The sequence below is a fragment of the Monodon monoceros genome, unplaced genomic scaffold (assembly GCF_005190385.1).
Source record: "Monodon monoceros isolate NGI ecotype Baffin Bay Population unplaced genomic scaffold, NGI_Narwhal_1 Super_Scaffold_13, whole genome shotgun sequence".
NCBI lineage: Eukaryota > Metazoa > Chordata > Mammalia > Artiodactyla > Monodontidae > Monodon > Monodon monoceros.
In genome coordinates this window covers 57,673,715-57,694,710 of record NW_021703769.1, presented here as the reverse complement: position 1 = coordinate 57,694,710, position 20,996 = coordinate 57,673,715, and the positions used below count along the sequence as shown (strand labels likewise).

At 47.8% G+C, this 20,996-nt stretch overlaps 1 protein-coding gene across 2 annotated transcripts; it reads right to left on the bottom strand.

Moving 5' to 3' along the window:
* Positions 1 to 1,868: 1,868 nt before the first annotated feature.
* RMI2 (RecQ mediated genome instability 2) lies at positions 1,869 to 8,723 on the bottom strand. Of its 2 annotated transcripts, XR_003793255.1 has the most exons (3): positions 8,423 to 8,723; positions 4,312 to 5,249; positions 1,869 to 1,953 (listed from the first exon to the last, which is right to left on the bottom strand). XR_003793255.1 is itself a non-coding variant. In XM_029221349.1 (2 exons), exons 1-2 carry the CDS (start codon positions 8,721 to 8,723, stop codon positions 5,101 to 5,103), a joined length of 450 nt encoding a protein of 149 aa, XP_029077182.1. In that variant the 3' UTR covers positions 3,832 to 5,100. The 2 variants fall into 2 exon arrangements, 1 of the variants encoding a protein (XP_029077182.1); XM_029221349.1 differs by lacking the exon at positions 1,869 to 1,953 and having other exon boundaries at positions 3,832 to 5,249.
* Between the last annotated feature and the right edge of the window lie 12,273 nt (positions 8,724 to 20,996).

Sequence of the window (20,996 nt, the reverse complement as noted above, 5' to 3'; positions counted from 1 at the left end):
CCCTCAGGCCAATTATAAACTACCAAAGAAGACTGATTCAAAAGGCCCTCTTAGATGGCCTGTCAGGGGGCTCCTGGCATTTGGGAACTCTGGAGTGTTGAGTGTAAATTCAAGAACATGGTGCTTTTCCATGTGTGTTTCCTCTGCCTTCCTACCTAAAAACCAGCCATTCACGGAACATTTATTGACTGCCGTGTGTGCTATGCATGTACGGAGACAGATAAATAAGATACAGTCACATCACCAGAGGCCCCTCCGACAGGGACAGAGATACTAACAGACATTTCAGAACAATTTATGTGCCTGTCTACAAACCGCACTGGGAAGTGGCATCTAATCCAGTTCCCATGACCCTACCATGTACCATCCACTTCACAGACTGACCTCTAAGCCCAAGGTCAGGGCTTCCCTGGTGGCGCAGTTGTTGAGAGTCTGCCTGCCGATGCAGGGGACACGGGTTCGTGCCCCGGTCCGGGAAGATCCCACATGCCGCGGAGCGGCTGGGCCTGTGAAGCCATGGCCGCTGAGCCTGCGCGTCCGGAGCCTGTGCTCCGCAACGGGAGAGGCCGCAACAGTGAGAGGCCCGCGGACCGCCAAAAAAAAAAAAAAGCCCAAGGTCAGATAGGCAAGAGCAGGACCAGGACTGCTCAGGTGTGGCTAAGCCTCTCTCTCCCTCATCCTCAGCAGGCAGGGGCCCCTGAAAGTCATCCTTTGCACAGGCTCCACGATGTCTGCTAAATGTAGGTCACTATGGCCGAGGATGTGTGTTTTCCCCTCATCCTGACACACAGGCAGCTGCTCAGTGAATCTGGACCATGGCCTGAGGTTTAGTAACACCAGCCTAGCCCATTTGGTGGCCCAACGGATTTCAGGGCCGCGCAGTCACAGCTGGATCCCTGGGGTTCGAAGATGATTCTGTCTGCGGTGTGTTCTCCAGGTTCTTTGCCTTCTCACCATTAAATCACACACAACAGGCCAGGAGACAAAACACTCGACTTTTTCATGTGGTCATTTCTTCTCCTTCCTGCTTCACCTGATGCATAAGAATTTTGCAGTAAAACTTCAGCTTTACAAGAATATGCAACAGAAAGAATTAGGGAACTCAGTGATCCAAAACTAGCTAAATGAGGGTTTTTTTTTTTTTTTTCTTATAATGTAAAGCAGTTCCAAGAAAAGTGAAGTCACAGCCCAGGGTGCTTATTTTCAGTTCTTAGAAAAGAGCCAATTTCAAAAGGGAAGCTTTGCAGCCAGAGCACACAGCCTGCCCTTGTCTGGTGAGGGGAGCTTGCTGATAAACCAGCTTTGATTTGGCATCAGAAAACTAAAACCCCCGCCCGAGATGCATTTTCATTTGTGATGTCAAGGAGGAAACGCTAGCCGAAACAGTGAGAGTTCTTAATATTCAGGGAAACCGCAACAGCTCAGCTAACAGCTAACATGCTGAGATGGCACACCGCCAGCTCGGAGCCACCGGGAGCCGTCGGCAGTCTGTGCGGACTGTCGGAAAAACATGGGACACCCTCGTTTTCCCACCTCCCACACTCCTGAGGTTGTTCACTGCCCAGGCGACGATATCGGCCCAATCAGCGATTTTCAATCAGGCATTTGTTACCAGAAGTTAGGTGAGGACAAAGTGGGCAGGATATGGTTCTCAGCAGCCTGGGTCAGTCTTCTAGCAGAAGAGCAGGCGTCACATAAGGGAACCTCAGTAGGGTCGACTTCGGTTTTAAGGTCTTCGGGAGGCTACCACACACCCAGCTCAGGGGCTACTATTGGGAAACCCATACTAGTTTTGGAATAAAGTGTTGACCTAAGGATCCTATAATAGAGAGGCCATGGACTACATCAAAATTATATGTCAATGTAATCAAAAGCAACTGGTCAACCGTCCCAGCCAGAAGGAGCCTAAGGAGACAAGATGACTCCATGTCATAGGGTGTCCTGGATGGGATCCTGGAACAGAAAAAGGACATTAGGAAAAACACTAAGGGAATCTGAATAAAGGATAGAGTTTGGTTAATAACATCTCAGTGCTGGTTCACTAATTGTAACCAATGTGTCATATTCATGTAAGATGTTAATAATAAAGGAAACAGGGTGCAGGTGTATGGGAACTCTTTGTATCGTCTTTGCAATTTTTCTGTGGATCTAAAGTTATTCTAAAAGTACATAGGGAATTCCCTGGCAGTCCAGTGGTTAGGACTTCGCACTTTTGCTGCCGAGGGCCTAGGTTCAATCCCTGATCGGGGAATTAAGATCCCGCAAGCTGTGTGGCGTGGCCAAAAACAAGAAAAAAATAATAATAAAAATAAATAAAAATATATAAATTTTTTAAGAGGCAACTAATGGATGTGAGTAGGAACTTACTGCTCTTCCCAGCAACAATCATTTGGGGCCTACCATGTGCCAGACACATGTAAAAGTGATTTACACACACCTTCGCAACAGTGCTGTGAGCTCGGTATAATCTACATTTTATAGGTAAGGAAACTAAAGCACAGAGAAGGTAGGTAACTTGCTCACAGTCACACAGCAAGTTTAAGACAAATGAAGGGCTTGGGGGCTTCCCTGGTGGCGCAGTGGTTAAGAATCCGCCTGCCAATGCAGGGGACATGGGTTCAAGCCCTGGTCCGGGAAGATCCCACATGCCACGGAGCAACTAAGCTCGTGTGCCACAACTACTGAGCCTACTCTCTTGAGCCCACGAGCCACAACCACTGAGCCCGTGCGCCTAGAGCCTGTGCTCCGCAACGAGAAGCCACTGCAATGAGAAGTCTGTGCACTGCAACAAAGAGTAGACCCCGCTCGCTGCAATTAGAGAAAGCCCACATGCAGCAACAAAGACCCAACGCAGCCAAAAATAAATAAACTATAAAAACAAACAAAAAAACAGTGCACACTTTCCAATTTCCCCACCTTTAAAAGAAAATGCTAGAGTTTAAAATTATGGCACATCCAAAACACTGACAACATCAAATGTTGGTGAGGCTGTAGAACAAGAACTCCATACACTGCTGATGGGAAAGCAAAATGGTGCTGCCACATTGGAAGATAGTGCTACAGATTGAATATGTCCCCTCCAACGTGCTAGAGACTGAATCTGTATTCTCCCTAACCCAAATTCATATGTTGAAACCTAGCCCCCAGTGTAATGGTATAGAGGTGGGGCCTTTGGGAGGTGAACGGGATCAGTGCCCTTACAGGAGACCCCAGGGAGCAACCTTGCCCCCCTGGTACCATGTGAGGACACAGTGAGAGGACAGCCACCTGTGAAACAGGAAGCAGCACCTTGACTTTGGCCTCCAGAACTTTGAAAAGTAAATGTCGGATGTTTTTAAGCCCCAGCTCTATGGTGTTTAGTTATAGCAGTCTGAGACAGACAGTCTGGCCGTTTCTTACAAGGCTAGACATAGGCTGACCGTGTAACCAACAATCGCGCTCCCAGGCATTTACCCTGGTATGTTGAAAACCTATGTCCACACAAAATCTGCACATGAATGTTTACAACAGCCCTATTAATAATTGCCGAAAACTGGAATCAAGCACATGTCCTTCAATAAGTGAATGGATAAACAAACTATGGTACATCCATCCGGTGGAGGATTAGGATAAAAAGAAATGAGCTATCAAGCTACAAAACTACATGGAGGAACCTTAAATGCATATTGCTAACTGAAGGAAGCTGGTCTGAAAAGGCTATAGACTGTGTGATTCCAACTATATAACATCCTGGAAAAGGCAAACTATGGAGACAGTAGAAAAATCAGTGGTTGCCAGGGGTTACGGCAGAGGGAAGGAGGATTAGGTGGAGCACAGATGACTTTTAGGGGAACAAAGCTATTCTGTATGATACTGTAACAGTGGATACGTGATATTATGCCTATTGTACGTCACAAAGCATGACCCCTAAGTAAACAATGGACTTTAATTAATAATAACGTATCAATGCTGGCTCATTGATTTTAACAAAGGTACCACACCAGTGCAAGATGTTAGTAACAGGGGAAACTGAGGGAGGGCATGTAAAGGTCATTTCTATAGGTTGTGCTCTTTTTTGTTTTTCTAGAAATCTAAGCCGCCTAAAAAATAAAATCTATTTTTAAAAATATGGCATAGAAAACAATTTACTAGTGGTAGAGATAAATAATCCAGCAAAACTCCATAGCAATGAGGAACATAACCTGACCCCCTTGATATTTACAGTCTAAGGTAAAGTGAAGGTTGTGTAAGAAGTGAAGAGCTGCCACCCAACACCGAACACAATCACAACAGAAGGACATTCCCTACCAAAAACAACGTAAAGACTCTAACCAGGAGGCTGCCTCCTCGCAGTGTCTCACCAAAAGTTATGAGGCAGAAGTTTAGTTCATGCCTGGAAGTTGTTCTTAGTCTTGATTTTTAGTTTCAACAAGAAATTCTGAAAGTGTTTCAACAGCCCTAAGTGAAGGAGGAAGGGCAGACATCATCGTCCACATCTGCAGGGAATGGACCTTACACATTTAGGGCTGCGTGGTGTCTGAAGCAGAAAGAGGGCTGTGTCTTTGAGAGGCCCCAGTGCCTGCAGTTAGAAAATGCCGTTTGACTTGCAAACTGGATACGGAGCTGTTGATGGAGAAGACTGCCGAGCCATGAGGTCATTCCTTTTTTATGCAGCCTCTTTTCCTGCCCATAACCACACACTTTACCCTCTTCTGACAATGACTGAGGTTCAAATTCTGCCTCGTAAAGTAGGGTTGCAGTGGTAATGGAAAAAGTATCATCACTTGGAAAACTTGGAAAACGCAACATGAGATTTCTGTGTGCTTTAGAGAGAGAGAATTAACACACATAAAGCAAAAAAAAAAAAAAAAGGAGAGGAAAAAGAGAAAGAGAACAAAACATCTGCTTTTCATCAGCAAACAGTCCTAGCAAGGGGCAGCAGGGCTGAGTTCACTGGAGTGTCCCAGCATTTAGAAATCCTACATCCAGACTCCTCGAAGCAAAGCTCTCTGATAAACTTTTGAGAAGTACATATTGAGTGATGTCCATGAAATCCATACAGTATAAGAATCTAAGTTGTTTCTGAATTTCGGTTGTTTTTATCGACGGTTCCAACATCCTCTAAGGAATATTCCTGTGTAAATCTTCCACTTCCAGCTCCCACATGCTTTCATGGAGGGGATTATCAGAAAGATCTGTCATCTTCACAGCCTGCAGGCATGGCTCCGGGTTGCAGGCCTGAACCACTCCCATCACCATCACATACTTTCCTAGAAGAAGAAAAGTGGTAAAGTTCACATTGATAGAGAAGATAAAAACAAAACAGACACCTTAAGTCCTTGAGAGGGCTTAAATTTATCAGGGAGGCAAACTGGAGACAAAAAAGAAGTAGAGAGTAGATACCAAAGTGCCAAGGCAGCCAGTGGTCAAAATACATATATTGCCAACAAATTCCGCATTTAACCTGGAGAATGACATTTGTATCTTCTTTGGTTTCTGGTTTTAAAATGCTAAAACAGGGACTTCCCTGGTGGCGCAGTGGATAGGACTCCACACTTCCAGTACAGGGGACCCGGGTTCGACCCCTGGTCAGGGAACTAGATCCCACATGCATAGCACAACTAAGAGTTCACGTGCCCCAACTAAGGAGAGGAGCCAGTGAGCCGCAACTAAGACCCCACACAAGCAAATAAATAAGTAAATATTTAAAAAAATAAAATAAAATGCTAAAACAAAATCACAGCACACTGCATAAAGCTATCACGCCCAAAGAGTGGAAGAGTCTCTCACATCAGAGGAAGAGTTGCACTTAGACAGACTGCTCTAAGGCGGGGCCTGAAAACCCGAGCTTTTCTCTTCTCCCTGTTCCTTGCTCCACGCCAGAGCCTGTGACTGGTCTCTACACAGGACTGGTCCCCCTTCTGCAAAGACAACCCCTGACAGCCCCAAAGCAAATCCAATTTTCCCTTTATGTTGCCGAAAGAGCTGGGCAGGTGGTAGCACCCCCATGCCACTGTTATTGCAACTGCCTGCGACCAATGCCTGCCACCTCCTGCCGCCAGCTGGGCATACACAAGCAAATCAACAAGAGGGCAGGCTGCCATCACAAGGATCTAGTGACATATTAACCACGACGCTATTCCCATTCCCTTGGGGAAGTGGCTCTCCTTGAAAGCAAAAACGGCCAGTCTTAACCACACAAAACTCAACTGTGTAAAAAACCCCAAACACAGCAGGAAGAGCAGGCACGTCGCCAGCCCCCACTGAGTGCCCCTGCGAGGCTGCTTTAATCACGCTGCTTCCAACATCAGGACTGGGTTTGTACTCGGGCCTGGGGCTCTGACTGAAGGAAGCCAGGCAAGCTGACACCTTACCCTCTGGTCTATCAGCTCCTGGCACGGCGTACTTAGGTTTCCCTGAACCCATCCCTACGTTCTACCTGAGCAAGTAACGTGGGGTTCCTCAGCGACGGAGGCTCATTCTGAAAATACACTTGTCATACCCTCTGAATGGGCCTAAAAAGCTGGTGGAGATGGAGCCCTCAGAAAATGACTGAAGACCCTGGAAAGGAAGAACAAGCCCACAGAGAGTCCCAACAGGTGAGGTAAACACAGAATCCACATACTCAAAACCTACATACACCAAGGCGTATAACACAACTATACGGGTGAACTCAAAGGCCTGAGCTCTTTCCTCCTGAGAACAGACCACCTGGTTACTAGTCTGGTTCATTCTACCCACACTCTCTCCCCCAGCCAGAGTCTCTCTCCACTGTCTCTCCTTCTCCTTCCCCATCACGCCCCTCCCTTCTATCAGGCCTTCACCCCGACCATACAGGCCTGGATCAGTTGTCCCTCTTCTGCACCCACGACATCACTTTGTGTTTCAGTGGCCTGCTTACTCCTCAGGCTCCCTACCTGAAGCCAGTGTCAGACTTGTCAATCAAGCCCTGGTATTAATTAGCAAGAGGAAATGGTACGGCCCAGGCACACAGGCCAGTAGGTAAGTCAGATGGGTTCACCAACGTGCAATGCCCACTCAGGTACCTACTGGTGCCAACCTTATGCCAGGGCTGGGGCCAGACATGGGAGACAGCCCCAGCTTGCCTTCAAAGAGCATTGCCTGGGGACCAGCACACCAAACAGCTCGTGCTACATGCTACGCCAAGGGTGGCAAACTTTTTCTGTAAAGGGCCAGATACTAAATATTTCAGGCTTTGAGGCCATCGCGTCTCTGTTGCAACTATTCAGATCTGTAGCTGTAATGGGAAAACAGCCCTAGACAATACCTAAATGACGGTGCTCCAATAAAACTTTACTTATAGACACGGATATTTGAATTTCATATATTGATACTTTTCCCATGTCATGAAATCTTCTTGTTTTTTTTTTTAACCATTTGAAAACATTTTTAGCTCATGGGCCATGCAAAAATAGGCGGCAGCCTGTAGTTTGCCGGTCTTGTGCTAGACTAACATTGCAATGGAGGGCAGACAGAGAGGGAGGCTGAAGGATGGCGCCAGGGTTGGGTGAGAAGCGTGCAGGAGCACTGCCTAGTAAAAAAAAACAATGGTCACTATGGCCTAGGAGCTGTGTTAAGGACATTTTTTGAATGTATTGAATCCACACAACAGGCAGGAATTATTGGTCCCTTTGGTAAGAGGTCCAGAAAGGTTAAGAAAAGTGCTCCTGGGAGCTCAGCCAGAAAGGGCCAGGGCCAGAAAAAGTTCAACCTAATACTGAGAATAGTTGTCAGAAAGACACAGAGCCCGCCCTGCCATGGTCTGGCCCAGTGGTTCTAAGTGTGGCCACTAGGCCACGCGCACCAGCAGCACCTGGAAGCTGGTTAGAAATGCAAATTCTCAACCCGCCCAGACCAACAGACTCAAACTCTGAGGGCGGTGCCCAGCCGTCAGTTTTAACAAGCCCTCAGGGTGAGTCTGATGCATGCTCAAATTTGCGCACCACTGGTTTAAAAGCAAACAGTAGTGAACTACAGCCTAAGACAGTCCCACGAATGAGGGGTACAGCAGGGCTCCTCATTCCTGGGAACTGGGGAAAGCTTCCCAAAGGAAGGTACATTTGAGTAGAGTCGTTAGGGATGAACCAAGTTCCCCACTATGATATTTTCCAAAACTTGATAGGGAGAAAAAAAGTCACCCGTGGGGAAGGGACTCTGTTAACAAATACACATGCTGGGGGTCCCTCCCCCGGAGACTCCAGCTGGGAGGGCTGGTGGAGTCCTCGGAAACTATTTTTTGAATGGGCTGCAGGTGATGCTTATAATCAGAACTGCTTGGGTGGCGCTTGGCTGGGGAGGGGAGGGAAGAAAGGGTATCGAGGCGGGGGACCAGCACCGCAAACACCGGGAGGTGGGACGGCCAGGCCCCGCCCTCGGGCGGTACAAACCTAGGGTCAGCCGCGGTGTCGACTCCGGCTGTTACCTGGGACGAGGCAGGGCCGCCCGCGCGGCACCCGCTCCAGGCCGCAAACCGAGAAGGCCCCGCTCGGGTCCCGCAGCCGCGCCTCGCCGCCGCCCGCCGCCAGCACCGTGCCCTGCATCCATACGGCCGTCAGCTCCAGCGGCCCGCGGCCCGCCGCCTCCCGCGACAGCCGCCACGCACCCGGGCAGCCCTCCGCGTCGCGCCGCAGCTGCTCCGCCAGAACCTTGAGCGGCGGCGACCGCGGCAGCCTCACAGCTGTGGGGCACCCGCCGGGCGAGGAGGCAGTGGGCGCCGCCGCCATTCTGCCCCGCCTCCTCTTTCCCGCCAACCTTGATGAGCGGCGAGACCCGGTCCGCAGCCACCAATCAGGGGCGCGCTGGCGGAGCCGGCCAGTGGTCGGCGTTGGGAGGCGGGGCCGCCGGACAGAGCGGCCCCACTCCCACCCCAGGAGTGCGCAGGCGTACGTAAAGTAAATAACCGACCCGCAAGCTAGGAATGGATGAAATGAATTAAAAGAGAAAAAATAAATGGAGGGAGGTACAGAACTCCCTGTTTCCAGGCACCTCAAAATTTGGCGTGCACGCAAATCATCTGGAGAATGTGAGTATTCATCTTTATATCGCCTTGCCTAGTACGGTTCTCTGAGGCTAACAAATAACGTGCAAATACTGAAATGGATTGTAGCAATGGTGAGCCTATGTTTATTGGGAGTTATCAAGAATCGAGTCGAGAGATAAGGCTGTAAAGAGGGACAGGAACAGCTAGTAAAATTGCCCTTTCTTTTATTACTATTTTTATTTATTATATTTTAATAACAAAATAATTTAAAAGTTAATAAGATATATTACTATATTTTTTACAAAAGGAATGAACGTTCATTGTAGAAAATTTAGAAAAGGAAATCTAGAATAAGAAAAGAATTGTAAAAATCACTCAGAGATATCTACCCACTATTGGTGTATTAGCATTCAGGTTTTAAAATATATACATGTGTGTATATATTTTTATACACAAATATTGTTTTGTATATTACTTTCACTTAATAATAAACATCTTTCCATATCAACAAATATCCCTCTGCTTCCTCTTGAATGACTGCGTTAAGATTCTATTTGTCTCATCACCTACCTAACCAATATCCTAGAGGTGGACATTAGGCTATTTCCAGTTTTTCACTTTATAAATCGCTACTGTGAACCTATCTAGAGCTAAATCTTTCTGCATGTTTCAGATAACTTTCTAGAAATGGAATTGCTCCTAAAAATTGCATGTCCCCAATCAGTCAAATCCACAAATCCTAAACCAAGCAATCCTGTAAGTCAAGACCAGTTGTCAGAAGACTTTGTCCTCCCAGGGCCTCCCGCAATACCTGGCTTACAGAGGGTATTCACCAAGAGGTCGATTTTTATAAAGCAGCTAAGAAATACTCAGCCAGTTTCTGACCTAAGAGCTTTGCAGGGAGTATCCCATGTACCCACACCCTGTAAATACTGTTCTACAAAGGGGGAAACGAAGGCTCACAGAAGCTAGGTGGCTTGCCCACAGCCTCTCTGGCAGTAGCCTCTGTGGGATCCTGGCCTCTATACCTCAACCCTAAGTTGTAGGGTAACCAGGCTTCTAACTTGAGAAGGAAGCAGAGATTTTAACCAAGAGAGAATCCCACCCTCTTCAAGCCTGGTGAGTCCCCACTGGCCTTCCCCAAGGCACCTGAAGCCCAGAAAAGTGATGGGGAAGGCAGTTGAAGTAAAGGCCTGGGAATTTCCCACCATTCTCTTGGCCTTCAAATTTGTGTGTGTGTGTGTGCACGGACACACACACACACACACACACACACACACACTGGGCACTGATATGTTCAGACTAGTGTTTTGGAAAGATCACTCTGCCAGCAACACGCATGGAGCTTGAGGGATGTCCCAGTTTATAACCTCCTATGGTGTCATCCCTCCACCTGGAATATGAGCATCCCTCCAGGCAGAGCAAAATGTACAAGGAGGGCCCAGAAAGGAGGGAGAGCAGGAAGCATTGAGCAAACTGCCAGGATATCAGAACGGCTGGGACACAGAGTGCAAACAGAGGAGTGGGGATATAGGAGGCTGTACCTACATAACCTCACTTCTTACTCCCATTTTACAGATGATGAAACTGAGGTTCAGGCTAATGACAAGGCTGAGGCCACATGGCTAGCGAGGGGTGGAGCCAGGACTCAACCCAAGTCCATCTGACCCCAAACTTCATGCTCCTTGAACCACACCTGCCATCTCACTGTCCACACTATCGCCCATCTCCCCATCAAAGATGTCTCAGGGGCTTCCCTGGTGGCGCAGTGGTTGAGAGTCCGCCTGCCGATGCAGGGGACACGGGTTTGTGCCCCGGTCCGGGAGGATCCCACATGCCGCGGAGCGGCTGGGCCCCGTGAGCCACGGCCGCTGAGCCTGCGCGTCCGGAGCCTGTGCTCCGCAACGGGAGAGGCCACAACAGTGAGAGGCCCGCGTACTGCAAAAAAAAAAAAAAAAAAAAAAAGATGTCTTAGTACCTTTGCTCATGCTGTTCTCTGCCTGACATGCCTTCCCCCAGTCTCTCCCAGCTAACTCAGTCACCACGTGCCTGCCACCACCAAGACCTCTTCTCTTCAGGGAGCCATTCTTGAGCTCACAACTGGAGTCAACCCCTCCCTTCCAGACCAGGCTGCTGACACCCCTAATCCAGGGTTTCTCAGCCTCAGCCCCACCAACATTTGGGGCTGGGTAATCCTGTGTTGAGGGAGCTGTCCTGTGTGCCTTGTGGGATGTTGAGCAGCATCCCCGGCCTCCACCCACTAGATGCCAGTAGTACTCTCCTCAAGGTGGCAATCAAAAGTGGCTTCAGGGCTTCCCTGGTGACGCAGTGGTTGAGAGTCCGCCTGCCGATGCAGGGGACACGGCTTCGTGTCCCGGTCCGGGAAGATCCCACGTGCTGCGGAGCGGCTGGGCCCGTGAGCCATGGCCGCTGAGCCTGCGCGTCCGGAGCCTGTGCTCCGCAACGGGAGAGGCCACAACAGTGAGAGGCCCGCGTACCGCAAAACAAACAAACAAACAAACAAAAAAGTGGCTTCAGACATTGCCAATGTCCCCTGGAGGGTGAAATCACCGCCTGCTGAGATCCACTGCAGGCATCTACAGACTCACTGCATTCTGTCTTGAACCATAAATACTTGAGTCTGAGTCCGCCTCACCAGCAGATCAGGGGTCCAAACTCTGATGCCAACAGCGGCCAGGCAGGTAACCCTGGTGGAGCAGTGACACACTGGCCTTCACAGGCCCCAATAAAGGGGCCAATCACACTTGTGCAGGGCCTTCCTGGGCCCCAGCTTCCCAGTGAGATCAAAGACTCCTGCAAGGGGGTTTCCTGCCACCTTGAGGACAAAGGTAAGGCAAGGGGAATTTTGGGCCTTGGCCTCACACTCAACCTACACATTCACCAGTTCCTGGGCAGATCAGGCCAATAAACGCTTCTGATTGCCAGGAACAAAACCAAACCCTAGCGCCCAAGGAAAAGAGTTTGTTCTGGAAGATTATCCACGCAGTAACATCTACAAAATGGCAAAACTGTCATTAGCCAAGTGCTTACTATGTACTAAACGCCATGCCAGATGCTCCATGTGCAGAGTCTGTGACTCTTCAGAACAACCCTAAGATGTAAGTGCTTTTCTTTTCTTTTTCTTTAAACTTTTTATTTTATATTGGAATATAGTTGATTAACAATGTTATAGTTTCAGGTGTACAGCAAAGTGATTCAGTTATACATGTATCCTTTTTTTTTTTTTTTACATCTTTATTGGAGTATAATTGCTTTACAATGGTGTGTTAGTTTCTGCTGTAAAACAAAGTGAATCAGCTATATGTATGCATATGTCCCCATATCCCCTCCCTCTTGAGCCTCCCTCCCACCCTCCCTATCCCACCCCTCTAGGTGGTCACAAAGCATCTAGCTGATCTCCCTGTGCCATGCAGCAGCTTCCCACTAGCCATCCCATGTATCTATTCTTTTTCAAATTCTTTTCCCATTTAGGTTGTTACATGTGCTGTACAGTAGGTCCTTGTTGGTTATCCATTTTATTTTATTTTATTATTTATTTATTTTGGCTGCGTTGGGTCTTCGTTGCTGTGAGCGGGCTTTCTCTAGTTGCGGCGAGCGGGGGCTACTCTTCGTTGCGGTGAGAGGGCTTCTCATTGCGGTGGCTTCTCTTGTTGCTGAGCACAGGCTCTAGGCGTGTGGGCTTCAGCAGCTGCAGCACACAGACTCAGTAATTGTGGCACACAGGCCCTAGAGTGTGTGGCCTTCAGTTGTGGCACACGGGCTCTAGGGCGCACAGCCTTCAATAGTTGTGGCGCGCGGGCTCAGTAGTTGTGGCTCGCAGGCTTAAATATAACAGCGTGTACATGTCAATCTCAAACTCCCTAACTATCCCTTCCCCCCACCCTTCCCCCCGGTAATCATGAGTTTGTTCTCTAAGTCGGTGAGTCTGTTTCTGTTTTGTAAGTTCATTTGTACCATTTCTTTTTAGATTCTGCTTATGAGCGATATCATACAATATTTCCCTTACTCTCTCTGACTTACTTCACTCAGTGTGACAATCTTTAGGTCCGCCCATGTTGCTACAAACGGCATTATTTCATTCTTTTTAATGGCTGAGTGATATTCCATTGTATATATGTGCCACATCTTCTTTAGTAAGTGCTTTTCTTAAGCCCATTTTATAGATGGGGAAACTGAGGCTTGGACAGGTGATGTGACCTGCCCAAAACCACACAGCTGGTAAGAGGCAGGGCCAGGGATTCCAATCCTCATCTGGAACAAAGCATCCCTCTCCCGTGTCTTTCAATAATCAGGACCCCAGATAAGGTGGGGTCTTACCCACTATCCTGGGTCTTCACCAGGATGAACTCCCTGGGGAAACATTTTTAAGTACAGGTTCTATCAAAAAGACATATCTTGGGGACTTCCCTGGTGGTCCAGTGGTAAAGAATCTGCCTTCCAATGCAGGCGACGCAGGTTCGATCCCTGGTCAGGGAACTAAGACTCCCATATGCCTTGGGGCAACTAAGCCTGCGTGCCACAACTACTGAGCTTGGGTGCCTCAACTAGAGAGCCCGCGTGCCGCAAACTACAGAGCTTATGCACCCTGGAGCCCACGTGCTGCAACTAAGACCTGACTCAGGCAAAAAATAAAGAAAGAAAAAGAAAAAATAAGAGACATTTCTTGAACTTTAGTTAACAAAATACACAGGGATATGTGGGTGTACAGATGTCTGCAACTTGCTTTGAAGGTCAGCAAAAAGTAAGGTAGATTGAGGGGTGGACAGAGGGGAGGATAGGAGACTAGATACGTGATATGGCGAGTAAATTTCATTGTAGAATCTAAGTGGTGGATGCAATGGGGGTCCGCTGCACAATTCTTTCAATAATACAGTGATGGGGGATAATTCTAGGTTCCAGGGCCTCACCACAGCCTTCCTACATCAGAATCTCGGAGAGTGAGAACCTAGATGATTCTGAGGCCCAGCCAACACCCAGCCCCCACCCAGTGACCGGCATGCTTCCTATTCCTTCATCACAGAATATCACCAGACGGTCTCAGAACCGTCTCTGGTCGCTTCTTGGTCTCTGGCACCCCTTTTTCATGACTCCACGCCAGAGCACGATGTCCTCCTTTCCACAGGCCCCAGCCATAGAAGCCGCAGTGCAGGCTAGCTCTGGGCTGGGCTCAGAGGAGATCAGGAGGAAGAGGTGGAGTTTCATGCCTTAGTGCATGATGACTGGCACTCCTGGGCCCTGTGAAGCAATGGTGATGTCTGCTCTCCACTGCATACTCAAGGTGGCCAGCCGCTTTCCAGCTTCCTGGAGGAGCCCCAAAGCACAACCCACATTTTGAAAGTAAGAACCATCCTTCTAGGCTAATAATAATAATAAAAGCAACTGCTTCTGCCACGACCACTACAGGCCAGGCACAGTACCAGCTGCTATATCTAAATCAGCTCATTTCATCCACAAACCCCTGCTGGGGACCTACCTCCACCCCTACTTTACAGAGGAGGAAACTGAGGCTCAAAAAGGCACTAAGCCTAAAACAATCAAACCCATGTGGTACTGACATAGGAGAGACATATAGATCAAGGGAATGGAATTGAGGGTCCAGACATAAACTCATATACCTAGGACCAGCTGCTTTTTGACAAGGGTCGACAAGATCATTCAGTGAGGAAAAAATAGTCTGTTCAGTAAATGTGCTGCAACAACATGCAAAAGATGGAAGTTAGACCCCTACCTCATACCATACACAACATGGATCAAAGACCTACATATAAGAGCTAAAACTATAAGACTCTTAGAAGAAAACATAGGGATAGATTTTCATGACCTTGGATATGGTGATAGATTCTTGGAAATGGTACCAAAAGCACAAGCAACAAAAGAAAAAAAACAAACTGGACTTCATCAAAATTAAAAATGTTTGCACATCAAAGGACATTATAAAGAAAGAAAAGACAATCTACAGAATGGGAGAAAATATTTACAAATCGTATATCTGATGAAAGTCCAGTATCCAGAATATATTCAAGAACACTTGCAACTCAGTAACAAAAAGACAACTCGAGTTACAAATGGGACTTGAATTTTCTCCAAAGAAGATATACAAATGGCCAATAGGCACATGAATAGATGCTCAATGTCATTAGTCATCAGGGAGATGCAAAAGCACTAAGCTAGAATTTGAGCCTGGATCTGTCTGACTCCAGAGCCCTGAGCTTCCTGGGTCTGCTCTCTTACCGCACCCCAACATGAGCCCACACCCTCTAAGGGCCTCTACGGGCCAGCCCAGGGAGCTGAAGCACAGTCAGATCACCTGGCCATGGCGGCAGGGGGTGGGGCTGGCAATGGTGGGGCTGGGAGATGAGTTGGTCTTGGTGAAGTCTGAAAACCTGATTGCCAACATCCCTCAAACAAAGAGTCCTGGTCTGTCTGGAGTTGCTGCTGGGCCCCAAAACGATGTCTGGGACATTGTAGTTGTTCAATACATATTTGTTGAATGAATGAATGCTGGTCCGGCTGGAACAGCCCCACAGGGGTGTCCTACCTGGGGAAAGAGGGCTGGACCTTTGTACTCCACATAGGCCAGTCATTGGAGTGGTATGTATGACTTTGGGTCATTTCCAGAGAGGGACTCAGGTCGGTGCCATCAGTCAGCCACCAACTTTCTCAGCAGCCGAGGAGTGAGCACCTCAGTCCAGAAGGTGGATCCAGGCAACACCACAGTCGCCACTGCAACAAGCAATTTGTCCTCTCCCTCGGTTCAGCTCAGCTACATTCAGTTCCCACTGACATGCATTCATTCATTCACCAGGCATATAACAGGCACTTACTATATGGCAGGCACTGTGCTGACCTCTGGCGTTATAAAGACCTACAAGGCAGACCCAGCCCCTGCCCCAAAGGAGCAACACTCAAGTGGGGGGACAGACACAGGAACAGACACCACAAGGTCACCTCTCTGCCTTCATCTCCTCTCTCTTTCTCTCCGTTTCCTCCACTCCCACCCCACTTGCCTCCCTGCTGTGCCTCAAATACACCAGGCACCCTCCTGCCTCAGGACCTTTGCACATACTGAGTCTTTGAAATCCACAGTGTATTGACACTGACAGCCCATCTCAACTCACATTAGCCACAGTTCAAGTGCTCAGTCATCTCATGTGGCTAGTGGCTGCCGTGCTAGACAGTGAAGCTCTGAGTAGAAGGTGGGGCACTCTCAGCTGCTGGCAACAGGGCCCTGGGCGTGACTTGAGCCACGTTTTCCTTGACTTTTCAATAAATCACAAACCACTGAGAAGCAGATCTGTTCTGTCTCTGGCAGATCCATCAATGCCCTGAAGTCTATTTGCAACCCTGCCATGTTCCTGTCATTAATTCCTTCATTAAGAAAGTTGCTTTTATTGACACTTACTGTGTGCCTGGCACTGATACGAGCCTTTGCATACTTAACTCATTTAAGCCTCTTGATGACTGTATTTGGTACACACAATCATTATGCCCATTTTATAGATAAAGAAATTGAGGTCTGCCTCCTACATTGTTGGTGGGAATGTAAATTGGTGCAGCCACTATGGAAAACAATATGGAGGTTCCTCAAAAAACTAAAAATAGAGTTTCCATATGATCCAGCAATCCCACTCCTGGACATATATCTGAACGAAACTATAATTCAAAAAGATACATGCACCCCTATGTTCAATGCAGTACTATTTACAATAGCCAAGACATGGAAGCAACCTAAATGTCCATCGACAGATGAATGGATAAAGAAGATGTTGTATATATATATATATAATGGAATATATATATATGTGTGTGTGTGTGTGTGTGTGTGTGTGTGTGTGTGTGTGTGTATAATGGAATATTACTCAGCCATAAAAAATGAAATAATGCCATCTGTAGCAACAACGGATGGACCTACAGATTACCATACTAAGTGAAGTAAGAAAAAGACAAATACCATATGATATCATTTATATGTGGAATCTTAAAAAATGACACAAATGAACTTATCTCAGAAACAGAAACAGACTCATAGACATAGAGAACAGACTTGTGGTTGCCAAGGGGCAGGGGGGAGGGGTGGATTAGGAGTTGGGGACTAGCAGATGCAAACTATGATATAGGGAATGGATCAACAGCAAGGTCCTACTGTACAGCACAGGCAACTATATTCAATATCCTGTGATAAACCTAATAGAAAAGAATATTAAAAAGAATATATATATATATATATATATATATATATATATATATATATAACTGAATCACTTTGCTGTACACCAGAAACTAACACACATTGTGAATTAACCATACTTCAGAAAAATAAATTAGGGGCTTCCCTGGTGGCGCAGTAGTTAAGAATCCTCCTGCCAACACAGGGGACATGGGTTCAAGCCCTGGTCCAGGAAGATCCCACTTGCCGCGGACCTACTAAGCCCATGCGCCACAACTACTGAGCCTGCACTCTAGAGCCCACGAACCACAACTACTGAAGCCCGTGCGCCTAGAGCCTGTGCTCCACAACAAGAGAAGCCACCGCTATAAGAAGCCCATGCACCACAACGAAGAGTAGCCTCCGCTCTCTGCAACTAGAGAAAGCCCGCACAGCAACAAAGACCCAACACAGCCAAAAATAAATAAATTAAATAAATATATTTTAAAAAAATAGATTAAAAAAAAGAAATTGAGCTTCAGCGAGGTCAAGACACATGCTCAAGTCACACAGTTCTATGTGAGGAAGAGCTAGATGTGAAAACCTGGAAGGCTGGCTGCAGAGCCTGTGCTCACACCTGTTACACTGCTCTCACTCACTCATTCGCTCATTTATCAAACACTGGGCCCTGGAATCAAGGTGGGGCTACACTGGGCTGGCACATCAGGAGCCCTGGGGCCAGGTCCTTCTCTGCCACAGGCTGGCTGGGTGGCCTTGGGCAAGACTCCATCCCTCTCTGAGCTTCAGTTTCCCCTTCTGTGGATTTAAGGAGCGAGGTCATCCTAACTCACAGCTCTCCTGCAGATAGGACCTCTGTCTGCAGCCAGACTTGAAAATGAATTCCCCAGGAATTCAACATCTGGCCCCAGAAGGGAAATCCTCTGGTCCCAAGGAAATCCTCACATCTCAGCTCCCATGCCAACATTGGCTGGTAACCCCCCAACTGAAGGTGAAAAGTTGGCCAAAAACATGGATGACCACACACCCCTAAAAGAGCTAGAACATTTACTCCATACCTTATGAACGTCATTGCATTTCATCCTCACAATAACCTGATGAGGCAGCAGTGTTATTACGCCCATTTTACAGATGTGAGAGACTGAGGCCCAGTGTGGTTTAACTTACCCAGGGTCAAATGTAGAAGAATCACACACACTCACCTTACAACCCAGCGTTCCCACTCCTGAGAATCTAGCCTAGAGAAATGAAAACTTAGGTTCGCACAAAAACACGGATGTTTATGGCAGTCTATTCATGATTGCCCCAAACTGTAGACAACCCAGATGTCATTCAACAGGTGAATGGAGAAGCAAACTGCGGTACATCCACACCACAAAATACTACTCAGCCTTAACCAGGAATGGATAACTAAGACACACAGCAACTTGGACGAATCTCAAATCCATTACAGTGGGCAAAGGAAGCCAGACTCAAAAGTTCACATACTGTAGGATTCCATTTATACGACATTCTTGAATGGCTAAAACTATAGGGACAGAAAACAGATGAGTGATTGCCAGGGGCTGGGGGAGGTGGAGGGGGCTGACTAGAAAGGGGCATGAGGAGGGAACTTTTGGGGTGCTAGAATTATTTTGTGAGCTGGCTGTGGTGGTAGTTACATCACACAGTGTCTACCTGTGTTAAAGTTCAAAGAACTGTACACACACACATACACACCCAAAGCAGAATCCTAGCCCCAGGATAGGCAACTCCATGAAATGGACAGCAGGTTGCCTGTTGTCACTGGCTGTGGCCCAGCTGGAAAACACCATCTCTTCTTCAAGGGACTCAGCCTAGGAGACCCAGGGAAGTCTGGCATTATGCAAATTAATGCTTAAAAGTACTGAAGGAGTGGGGAGAGTGATTGCTAATGGGTACAGTGTCTCATTTTGGGCTGCTGGAAATGTTTTGGAACTAGATAAAGGTGGTGGTTGTACACCATTGTGAATGTGCTAAATACCATTGAATTGTTCACTTTAAAATGGTTAATTTTATGCTATGTGAATTTCATCTTTATTTTTTAAGAAGTTTCAAACAAGAAAAAAAAAAGTATCCAGGGATAACTGTGCCCTAAATCTACCCCAGGGAAGCCAGGCCTCAGAGAGGTGAAGTAACTTGCCCAAGGCCACACAGCCAGTAGGAGGCTGACCCTGAGTCAGTCTGCCTCCAAAGCTTGAGTCCTTTCCATGGGCAGATGTGATAGAATGGGTTAAATATTACCCCCAAAAGTGAGTGGTTATTACCTAGAAGCTCTAGCCGACCTTTTCTCCTTTGCCAAGGACAACCGCTGATCAGTATACGTGTGGCTTCACAGAACATATTTTTCAAACCAAAACCAGGGACACAAAGCCTAGTCCAGGTTTCCTTCCTCCCTGAATGGTGTGACCTGATTTACATGAAAAGTCTTCCAGGGCTGTAAACAAGAAACCTGGGCCAATATATTGTACTGTAATTAACCGCTTTCCCAAAAGGATCACAATTCTGTGAAAGTAGAACTATTCTAGAAAATCAAGGCTGGGCACCACTGTGCACATTTGCACAGAAAAAAACCCTTCTGAGCAAGACAGGGAATAGGAATGCCTTATTTTGTGGGGTAGGAAGGGAAAGTACGCGACATGTGATGTTGAAATGGCCCCCCAAGGGCAGCAGGTGCCTTTTTCTGCTGGGTTTCAGGCAGTCTTAGGCTGGGAGGCAAAGTGGTAGACATGATGACTGCCCGCAGAAGCCTCAAAGCAGTTTCTCCAAACGGAATGCCCCAAGTGCCAGAAAGAGTCGTTTCCCAACTGTCTTGAGATTGAGGTTTTCGAGGAGGGGCATGATCCTCATTACAGGGTCACTGAGGCAGACAGCAGAGTCAAACCTCAGCCTTGCAAAACAGCAGCACTCTTGAGTGAACCCAGCTGGGAACAAAGGAAGTATGAGTCAACCCCAAAAGTTCTTTTAAAAAGGCTGTATTAGGGTGCCACAGCCGCTGGGCTGGGAGACAGAGTTTGCATGAGCCTGGGGCTGGGGCTCTGGGGGCCAGGCCCTCAGCCATCCTCAGAGACCTGTGGGCAGACAGCCAGCTGCAGAGAGCCGGCTGGACTGGGCAGTGCCAGTCCAGGAGCTTGCAGGACAGCCCTTCCTTCCAGGGAGCCCTTGGACGAGGGGAGAAGAACTCCGGCTATGCGCAAGCATTACCTCTGAGCCACACCTCCCTGTCAGGGAGCTCTGATGAGGCCCCACTTTACAGACAGAAAGACTGAGTCTGATCTCTCTACTCATTTCTCCACTTCAGGTATTCACCTGGGACTTTCCTGGTGGTCCGGTGGTTAAGACTCTGAGCTTCCACTGCAGGGGGCATGTGTTCGATCCCTGGTCAGGGAACTAAGATCCCACATGCCGCCGGCCGCAGCCAAACAAAAACAAACGAACAAAGAAAAAACAAGTATTCACCAAATGCCTGCTATATGCCAGGCAGTGGGATGCAGGAGTAAACAAAAGAGACGAGGACTCTGAGTTTAGGAAATTTATAGCTTCGTGAAGGGTGAGGAGATAGAGGCCGTGTATGTGTACGGGTGATGTGTACACAGGGGGCCAGGGAGAGGGTCTTTATCTGGAAAGGCTCTGTCAGCTGGCGATGTTTAGTCTGAGACCTGAAGGATGAGAAGGAACCAGTGATTCGAGGAAGGGCACTCCTGGCAGAGGGAACAACACAGGCAAAGGCCCTGAGGTGGGAATGACCCTTGTGAGAGGAGCAGAGAGGCCAGCATGGGTGGGTGACCTGAGTGGCGGGTAGTGTGCGGTGAG

Bases quoted from the DNA above. Each gene is read 5' to 3' on its own strand.
- RMI2 (XM_029221349.1), bottom strand. From the start codon at position 8,723: ATGGCGGCGGCGCCCACTGCCTCCTCGCCCGGCGGGTGCCCCACAGCT. The intron at 5,250-8,422 runs GTAACAGCCGGA...TTCTTCTTCTAG, and splicing joins GCGGCCCTGCCTCGTCCCAG to GAAAGTATGTGATGGTGATG.